The sequence below is a fragment of the Mycetomoellerius zeteki genome, unplaced genomic scaffold (genome assembly GCF_001594055.1).
Source record: "Mycetomoellerius zeteki isolate Tzet28-1 unplaced genomic scaffold, Tzet1.0 scaffold35, whole genome shotgun sequence".
NCBI classification, from domain to species: Eukaryota; Metazoa; Arthropoda; class Insecta; order Hymenoptera; family Formicidae; genus Mycetomoellerius; species Mycetomoellerius zeteki.
Genome location: NW_017257338.1, coordinates 1,451,087 through 1,462,204, shown reverse-complemented (window position 1 = coordinate 1,462,204; position 11,118 = coordinate 1,451,087). Strand labels below are relative to the sequence as shown.

At 29.1% G+C, this 11,118-nt stretch overlaps 1 protein-coding gene across 1 annotated transcript; it reads left to right on the top strand.

Annotated features, from left to right (window-relative positions):
- The first annotated feature begins 884 nt into the window (after positions 1-884).
- On the top strand, positions 885-10,431 carry LOC108725537 (ATP-binding cassette sub-family G member 1). Its single transcript, XM_018452598.1, has 10 exons — positions 885-1,032; positions 5,044-5,161; positions 6,668-6,851; positions 7,396-7,541; positions 7,629-7,867; positions 7,947-8,209; positions 8,496-8,664; positions 9,283-9,539; positions 9,724-9,878; positions 10,101-10,431. Exons 1-10 carry the CDS (start codon positions 885-887, stop codon positions 10,288-10,290), a joined length of 1,869 nt encoding a protein of 622 aa, XP_018308100.1. The 3' UTR covers positions 10,291-10,431.
- The last annotated feature ends 687 nt before the right edge of the window (positions 10,432-11,118 follow it).

Genomic DNA, 11,118 nt, shown 5'->3' with positions numbered 1-11,118 from the left:
AAATATTTATTTATATTTATCATAAATATTACATAAAATATTTAGAGTCTATATTTTAATAATATTTCGAATAAAGTTTTATATAAAATACGTATGTAATATTTATACAACATTAAAAATGAATATTAATAAATATTTATCATAAATATTCTGTGCTGTCAGATGGGCGTCTTCTTATGTCCCGACTTTAGATTTTGCGTTATTTGAATAGAGTCGAATTGATTATACCTATTCAGCATTTTCCTTTATCTTTGAAACGAAGGCTATGTTCCAAAATTGACTGCCTGTACTGAAAATCTATAATGCATGTAACATAAACTGTAGAATTTTTAGCACTGGCAGTAAATTTGGAACACAGCCGAGGAATAGCATCATTATTACGTGCACCGATCTTTCTCCCGACAATAATAAAATCTTATCTCTATAAGAGCGCATCCTCTGATAACGCGGATTCACACCGGCTTATAGACCCACGTAGGCGGACTTTGAACATTGATTCCACGATTGTCGTTCGGTAGACTAAGAACGCGAATATCAGCGAATACGAGTGGAGTGAAGGTTTTGTCTTATCGTGACGCGACGCGACGCGATGCAACGCGACGACACGCGCCGACGCCGTGGCGTCCAGCGTCTACGCGCGCGCGAACAAAGGCGCGCGTAGAATCGAACGTCACGAAGTTGTCTGCCAGTAGGTTGGGATTGTTGGGAAGGAGTGCGCGTGTAGTGGATAAAGGCGCGTTTGCAGAATCGGACGACGCCAAGTAAGTTGCGTGCCAGTCGATCGGGCAATAGGAAAGCGTGTGGAAGAAATGTGAAACGCCCTCGTGCGCGGCGAAAACTCGACGCGGAGATCCTCAGCGAGAAAAGTGCGACGCTGATTCACCATGTCTGGCCACACCGAAATGATGATGAGATTTGTAGAAAGGACGCGCGATCCGCAACAGTGCGCGAACGACGCGCAAGTCAACAGATCGCTCTGTCTGCTCTTTGAGAATGTATCGTACAGCGTACAGAAAAGGATCTTGTCAAAAGGTAAAACGATGATATTCGTTATAAAATCGCATGTATTATTATTAAGAATAATAATAATAAAAATAATAATTAATAAATCATTACAATACATACGACATAATTCGATTAGAGGTATATGTGTCATTAAGATAAGAAAAGAGATCAGAAAAGGGAGAGATATATTATATAAATATAATAAATATAACATTATAATTATAAAAATATTATTAATTAACTTAATGTTTTATATTATACATGCAGTTGAATCTAATTTTTTGACAATACAACTTTTCTAAACAAAATATAACTGATTGAGTAATGATTGATTGATTATAAGTATTTTATAGAGATGATGTAATTGAGTATACAAATATCACTTCAGCATAATAAAAGTCATAATTTACATTAAAAATTCTATTTAAATGAATCAATTGATCTCTTGTCTTTGGTTATGGACAAACAAGTCCTTGGTGCCACAAAATAATTTAGTTATTATAACATGTTATCAGAAACAAGTAAAATGTTACAAAGGCTATATTCCAAAATTCACTGCCAATCCCTGAAAATCTATAATTTACGTTAGGTGTATTATACATTTTCAGCACTGGCAGTGAATTTTGGAACACAGCCAAAACTTTTGTGCTTCAACTAAATTATTTTATCAACAAAGACTTGTTTGCCCATATCTAAACAAGAGAAGTTGTGATTCAATCAAATGGAATTCTCATTAGTATAATTACGTAGACAGAAAAAATAATAATTTAAGAATGATTATTGGAAATTTCTGCTGTAATAGAATTTTTATTAAAAATTTTTATTAAAAATTTATTAAAGTATATACTATAAGAGTTTATTAACATATTCTAAAAAATATTACTTTTTAGCGAATAAAAATATGTAAAAAATAATATAATATTGTTCGTTCTACAAATATAAAAACTAAGATAAGAGCTTTAGAAAATGAATATATTTCCTAACAAAGCATACATTGTTGAAAAGTACTTAGAAGAAATCGATAAGATTTATCGTGACTTGCTGTTTGACTAAGTTCCAGAATGTAGCGAGATTATATTATATTTCATTGCTCTTATGATTGATATTCGATTCTTGTTGGAATATCATTTATCTATTCAGTAAACAAATTGATAACAAATTAGCCAAAAAGTTAAATTGGCATAAAAACTCGATAAGAATTGGTAACAAAGTTCCAGTGCCATCTATATCAGTAATAAGCTTGTGTTTTGCTAGCAAAACTTGGATACATAATTAGACAAAGTTAAAATTAACAAATGGACAGCAAAAACCGAAGAAAATTTTAGTCAGTTTTTATTTTGGCCGCTTTTTGCAATCAATTTGCTGTCAGATTTTTAACAAGCTTTGCAGTTTTGTCGACAATTATAATTGTTATATGTTACATCAGCAGATTTTATTTACCTGTAATTTGCTGACACTATTAACATGAGAGAATTTAATGCCTTTTTGTTGACAAAATTTGTAGCAAGAATTTGACAAAATTTATTGTCAAACAGACTTGACTGACTGATTTATCTCTATAGAAGAAGATTTAAAATCTCTTAAATAAATTTCTATATTTTGTAAGAATAAAAATTATATTTATGGAAATATACAAATATTCTTCATCAATTGTTAAAACAGATGTACACGTATACAATATCATAACAATTAAATCATTTCTTAAATTATATATTCGTATATTTGCAACTTAAATATTCATAAGGTTTATAATGTGTCACTTTAATGAGTAAACGTGTTTTCATATAAGTGAAAAGAATAATAATTTTAAACACATAAATTGTGTTAATGTATAAGATAGAAAAAGAGAGCATCTCGAAAGTTGTTACAAGATGATACTTCAAAATACAAACATAAAGCTATGTCTCGCGGCGGTCATGTACTTTTTTCTCTTTCTCTCTCTCTATCTTTCTCTCTTTTTCTTGGCCAATGGAAGGAAACCTATCATTTTCAAACAAAGCTTTATTTTTTCTGAAAGCTCCTCGTTTGTGTGTGTGATCTTAGCAACGATCATCTTTTGTCTTATCGTTCCCTGGCGAAAATAAGTTTGAATATAAGTCACAAATATAAGAGGAGAGTAACAGAAGCGAAAATAAAGTTTCTAGGAGATGAATATGGAAATAACGAAACGTAAAAGAAGTGTAAATACCGTTTTTACGTTTCAATTTTTACTTCCTACAAGCTTTGTTTATGTTTTTACTACTCTTACATTTGTGACTTACACTTTAATTTTTATTTTCGCCAGCGTTGCACACGTCGCGTCGGATCCTTTTATAATACAAGTCCTGATTTCGTTTTAAATAACAGTATATAGTCGATGTTCCAATCTAAGAAATTTCTTTTATTGCGGATTATGAACAGTAACCTAAACAACACAAAGTTTAAAATTGTGACATAAGACGTCTTTAATGGTTGTTCTACAATGTGCTCTTTGTTTCCTGTTTCTTGCTTTTTACTTTTCGCTTTTTTTCTCTTTGTGATCGTTTTATCGACAATTATATTTCTTGATATGTGTTTTCTGTTTCTTCTGAAGTGTGTGTTCGTTAACGTTTATTTTGAGCAACAGAAAACGAAAAATGGGATAAGAAGCAAAAAGGCAAGATACAAAAAATAGTAAAAAGCAAGAAACATGAAAGAAAAAGCACATTGTAAAATAGACTTAAGTTGTCTTTTAGACGCAAAAAATATTTTATGACGCGATTTCAGACCCTTTTTGTCTGGCAAAATCACACGCATACAGACATTATTAGCCTCCACTCGGCTTTAAAATGCCATACCTCTCGGAAAAATCCAAATATGCTACTCTCCAATTTTGATGAGATTTGGATATGATATATATGTACCAATTAAAATAAGAAACATATATATATTTTTTATAACTACTTTTACATATGTATATTAAGAAGATGAAACAGTTTTTTGAAAAAAATCAATTTGTGCATTTCTAAGCATATATTATCGAAACGATAACGCATATGTAAAAATATTTTAAGTAAAACTTTTATAGCATCAAAAGTAATGCTGTATTTAAATTTTCTAAAGATGTTCGGAAAATACTTTTCTCTCTCTCAAAATATTTTTCAAAATATCCCCAATACTCACTATTATTTTTAAAAATTTTGAAATGTTTTGATAATCATTGCTTACTTAAAAAAAATTTAGGTATATTAAAAACTTGTCTGTTATTACTCTGTTTTTATTTACATTTTTTTGTATATTTTTTTTATGAAGTCCTTATATATTTTTATAAAACTTGTAAAAAATTAAAATTTGGTATTTTCTATAAAATTTTGCAAATATAATAGTTATTTTAATACATAACATTTGTACATCGTATAAAATTATTATTCTTCTTTATTTAAGTAGAAGATAACTATTATTAAATTTAAATAAAGATATTCTGTTTGAAGTTCAATAGATTTTATTTTGGTTATTTTATTTCACAATAAAATTTTTAATTATTATTATTAATTAAATTAGAAATGTCCATTTTCTTGTGAGAAAAATCATATGTATTAAATGATAAAATTACTAATAAATACAGATACATAATAAATTATTTAAATTAAACAGAAAAAATATAATCGATTACAAATCAAATAGCACATATTGGGTTCAAAAAAACAAAAAAAAATATTCAATAGATTTCTAACATATTATGATTATTAAAAAGGATCTGTCGTGCCGTTTTTATACATTTAAATTAAATTATAAAATATATTATTATGCAACATATACCTTCGTTTAATATATAACTGTTACCTCATGTTAAGCATTATTATTCCATGTTGTGGAAGTGGCAACATTCTTATTACCTGTGGAACTTTCACTTTGGTGAATTTAGGGACATGATAACTTGTTGAGATTGTAATTGGTACTAATTGCATTCCGCTTGTGAATGTCATGTCTCAGCATGCATAAATTATTAACCACTAAAAAAATTTTTCGCATATTCATCAAACGCTTTTTTTTGTAAAGAACGATTATTTTGTTTTGTAGAGAGGAAAACATTGTTAAACGACCTTAATGGCGACTTTCGACCGGGTGAACTCACAGCTATTATGGGTCTTTCAGGCGCTGGAAAATCTACGTTAATGGATATCCTAGCAGGTTTTACGTTAGTATAAAATTAATGGTACACTCTGATCGATTTTATTTTATGATGGATGAAGAAAAGATGCAATTATCAGCTCATAGATTTTATTTGACACTAAGCGTGACGGAGGATAATAAATGTTTTAATGTTTCTATTATTAGTTACTACAAAAGATCTACATTAAGATGATGACTAATACACAATTATAATTATAAATATAAAAGTTATTGTTTTTTTGTCCTCTTTTGTAATGTGAAGTGCTCATTCTAATTCAATAGCGCTCACATACACGCAACAAGAAGATTAAGTATTAAATTTAAACAGATAGAAATATTCAATTAATATTAAGTGATTGAAATTAATATAAAAGGCCTTGTTTTATTAATAAAAATATGGCATTAAAAATTACGTTAAACTCAAATTATAATATATATCTTATTTATGATACGCTTAGACTTTTTCTCTCTTTATATTAAGAATGGACCTTTTCATTTTGTTTAAATATTTTATAAGCTGAAGATTTTATTCAAAGTATTCTAAATATTTACTGGAATGTTAATCCAAACAAAAATATCTTAATTATCGATCTGATAATCGCTTAAAAAAACAGCCTTGAATTTAGACATCATATGTAATCTTGATCGATTAGCAAAATTTTCTTATAAAATTTTTTTGTTAGCTTCTAAATTGTAAATTATAGATTGTACTTAAAATTCCACACTAGAGCTGCATGTTAATTTAGTTAGTCCTTAGATAGAATTGTGCGCATATAACATTGAAGTCACGGTACACGTGCATGGACGTACTAAATTACGTAATCTTCAATATCAATATCCATTCACTCTTTAGATGCACCTTAGGTGTTATGATGCATTGCGATATCACAAGTATAAATGAGCCTTTAATCTTATCTTCTTCATATTCTTATCTTTTTACGCATCCTTATCTTCTTTTTTGAACGTTTCTCAATTATAAATGTGACTGACAATCGATTGGCAAATTATTCAAGGACACGTACTTAATATTGACAGTTAATTGTTTACCAATTATAATTACTATATTAAGAAGAACGGCAGGCTAATATTATATGCCTTCCAACAAACGACACGTGTCTGTACGCGTTGTACTGTACAGCACAACACAGTGATCATCTTATCTTTGTTTAATATTGGCAAACAACACGGATGTGATGATCCATTGTGTCACACCGTGTCATCTGTGTCGTTTGTTAGAAGGCACACATTACTTACAATGACTTTAGCGTTCAGTAGAAAAAGTAGCTTTATAACTATTGTAAAATTCTTTAATATGATTAATTTTGCCCTTAATTCCTCACTGAATCTAAATGTATAAACCAATTATATTAGAAAATTTTACACTAGTTGCAAGGCTGCTTTTTCTGCTAAACATTGCCAATTCTTGCTCCCAAATAAACATATTTCAACACATAGATTACGCATTGATCACGTATACATTAAAATAGAGAGAAATTATGATATTACGAATTAGTGACATGTTGCATTTCAGAACAACCTCAGTCACTGGTAGAATCATGATAAATGGACAGGAACGAAATATGTCAGAATTTCGTAAATTATCCGCCTACATAATGCAGGATGATAATCTGCAATCATTTTTAACAGTGCAGGAAGCTATGTTCATCGCTGCCGATCTCAAACTAGATTTGAATCATCATCAGAAATCGCAAAAGGTAGTATTATAAACGTTTCTTTTTTATACAAATATAAAATATTTCAAAGGTTAAGTTAAATACTTATAATGTAAAATAGATAGACACTGTCCAACTGCACACATCAAGCTATCCTTCCACCATGAACACTATCCAACTGTCACTCACCAATCTGAATGAAACTATGCACACTTGTTTAACATTGAAAAATATTGAATCCGTGTTTTTCTATTTTTCCCCAAAATGAATTTTAAGGGTTGAAATACCCTCAACCATCTCCAAAAATGTGTTATCTTGCCACGAGAATTTCTCCGAGCATATAGGTGGCAACGAATTCAATGGTATAATGACAACAAATATATTCTATTTTGAGCTAAAAAAGGCGGCACGAACTTTCTGACTAATCTAATATAATAATGAAGTAATTAAGTTTAATCGATCTTCATAAGTAGAGGTTTTATTCAGTATGTAATTATTATATATAATTTAATGATGTGTTATATCGAAATTCTCTAATGCACGAGTTGACGGATAAAAGTTAATTGATGTAATCGATGTAATGTAGATCGACAAAATATTAGTAGCGATGGGTCTCGACGAGTCTCGTTACATGATTACTGGCGTACTTAGCGGAGGACAAAGAAAAAGACTCGCCATCGCACTTGAATTGATCAACAATCCACCAGTTTTGTTTCTTGATGAACCTACGAGGTAGATACTACATGATTTTTTTAGCGAGGCTTAGTTTTGATCACATACATACTTTTTATATATGTATAACTATCTCTATCTTTTTAGTGGTTTAGATAGTACTTCTTCAAAACAATGCCTAGCACTATTGAAGCAATTAGCGCAAGAAGGACGAACTATAATTTGCACGCTACATCAGCCGAGCGCAATCCTCTTTAACATGCTGGATCATCTTTATGTGATTGCTAATGGCAATTGCGTTTACACGGGCAGTACGCATAATTTGGTGCCATATCTAAACAGTATAGGATTTGTTTGTCCGACACATTATGATCCTGTTGATTTTTGTAAGCTGTACCTTTTTAAAGCCGGCAAATCACTGCCCAAAAATCTTGGTAACATAAACTTAAAACTCTTCTTCCATAGTGATGGAGATATGCAATGGCGATTATGGTCCCTATATATCCAAGTTAATGGAATCGATCGAGAATGGTAAAAATAATGAATGGAGATCGATGAAAACCGTTTATTTGAACAAAAGCCAAGAAACTATTACCTCGCAACAGGTCGCTAAGAGATCTTATTCCTACGAAATGGAATTTAGACATACTCCACATTATACTGACAATTTTTGGAGGCAACTCTGTATTCTTATCAAAAGAAACGCAATTAGATTATTTCGCGATAAGGTAATAATACGTTGTGAATTTTATTCATAGAAGACACGTTTTACTAAAGAGAAACTTACTTTCTCTTTCACAAAATCAGAAAAGAAAAAAAATTAATGTCTTCAGTGTTATAAGTGTTCAGTTGAATGATAAATAAGCTGTATATATTCAATTAGTTAATTTATATATATTATACATATTACTCGCGCGCGCGCGCGATTCGATGTAATTTATCATATTACATCGAAAGTATTAATGTTAACATTAATACGGAATTTTAAATTTTTTCTATTTTTTATTTATGTAGGCATTAACGCTCACACGGATATCAATGCATTTGACAATTGCTTTGATTGTTGGTACATTATACTTTAAAATCGGTGAAGACGCTGCTTATGTTTTAGACAATTATAGTCTATCATATTATAATATTATGTTTCTCCTGTATAGTGCATTTAGTGCTACAATGGTCACAAGTAAGTTTATTGTAATTAGTCCAATTTAATCTAATTTCAACATTATATTAATTTATAATAATAATATACCAGAATAAAAATTTACTTAAATATAATATAAATTGACGTAAATGGATGATAGCATCTCGTTAAATATAATATATTTATGAAAAATTACATAAATAGAAAAAATACAATTTTATACGTAAACAAAAAGTAAACAGTAAAATCAGTATTAAAATTAGTGTGTTACGTCATTGTGTTTTATTAGTAACTTTGACATTTGATGTTATTAAACCATAACCAGGAAGAAAGTATTAGCTATGTAATCAATTAAACCTCAGTAGTTCCTATTATTTTTCAAACAAAATTTGAAATAGAATGTAGTTTCAATATCAGTTTCAATATCAGAAAACAATAATAAAATGCTTGGCACAGTTTGTCGAACTGTTCAAAAACTGAACGCCACAGAACATCTAAAAAGAAAAAAAAAAGAAAAAAGTTATTGCAAAATGATGCTTTTTCCTTTGAGACCACTCTCCTTTGTCTGGTTAAGATTTAATAATTTTATGATCTAACACTCGCAGTGTTCTCTGAAATACAACGTCAAATTCACATATATTTTTGTGTGTTTTGCAGTTCCTTTGGAATTGCCGATACTAAAACGTGAGCACTTCAATCGATGGTACAAATTACAATCGTATTATTTAGCGGGCAAATTGTCCGATTTTCTGATCCAACTTATTTCTACGTTTATTTATACAATTATAGTATATTACATGAGTGGCCAGCTTCCTGAAAGCAGAAGATTTGGGTTATACATGCTCATGTGTTTCGTTACCAGTCTGGTTGGTCAAACGGCTGGATTTATTATAGGGTGTGCGCTAAAGATCCAGGTTTGTAATCTATTTTATATATTCATTTAATTCCAATTATATTAAATTTATTTTAACGATTATATATATTTTTTGTATCTATTTTTATTTTAAGAGGATTGAAGGAAGTATGACTGGGGGAAAAACTTAAGAAAATACAATTATCTATTGTACAATTTGTAAATTGGTAATTATTTCATTTCAGAATAGCGTAATTTTTGGACCATTTGCACTTATGCCGTTCATTGTGCTCAGTGGTTTTTTTGTACATATTAAAGACGTGAATCCCTATTTTGTTTGGCTATTTGACATATCATTCTGCAAATATGCTTTTGAAGGAATATTAATGGTGATTTATGGGTAAGAACTTCATCTTTTACTTTGATATGTGATAATTTATATTTGATATATTGTTCGTAAGATAGTTAATCACTGTAATGCATTTATTTAAAAATTTTTAGGTATAAATATTTAATTAAAGATAATTATTGTTTGAAATAATTGAGCTAAATTTCTTTAATTTCATATTTAATTTATCATTTTTTCTATCACAAAATATAGAAATAATATTTATAATTATAGTTACGATCGGGCGAAATTGAAATGCTCGGCGGATTATTGTCACTTCGCTACTCCTAAAAAATTTCTCATGGAATTAGGAATAGAGCATATAAATTACTGGTTTAATATGACAATATTGATATCGCTATGTATCGTTCTGGATATTATAGCATGTATTATATTAAATATGAGGATCAAGAAACGTATATAATACATCTGATGATGAAACTTTGTATAGGGGTTTTACAATTAAATGTGGATAAATGAAATCTCAGCAGATCCACTTGTTAAAATTAATTTATTTCTCGTAAGCTAACCACATGATGATGCCATATATATATATATATATGTACACACATAATGTACACTCGTAACATTGTAATATTATATTGTAATATTATAATATTGTTAGATAATATTATTATAATTAAGAAACAAAGAAGATACGTACACTTTTAGTTTGAAATCTAAACTATATTTCAGCCATCTTTATTATTTATAATTATATTATAATAATAAAATTGATATAAATTTAATTCAAACTTACCATGACATATTTTTGTTATTCAAACTGTGTGTGCGAGTTCTTATTTTTGAACGGAAATTAATTTTCTTTATTGTGCCATATGCTATTTCTTTGTTATAATAAAAATGTTTAAATCAAAATATTATAACTATTTGTACTGTATAAAATTGTCTAAATAAAATAGTTACAAATTAAAATGTGTTCTTTTATGAAACAATATGTATTTTGTAATTGTCGAATAGAACTGATATTTAATGATGTATAACGTGTTACATCTTAAAGCATTACAAATGATATAAAAATTTCATAGGTTGTTTTTTATTGTGTCTGAGTGAGTATCGGTGTAAAATTCGAGCATAGTTCTTTTACTGATTTCAACATATTTAATTTCTTCCTTGCTTTAATTCTTATGCAAAATTGCGTTTTGTAATACTTATTTGCAAAGCGTTTTGTAATATACTTATAGTATGATAAGGAAGAGATTTTGGGCCTCTTACGGAAAAAAACAAGTGT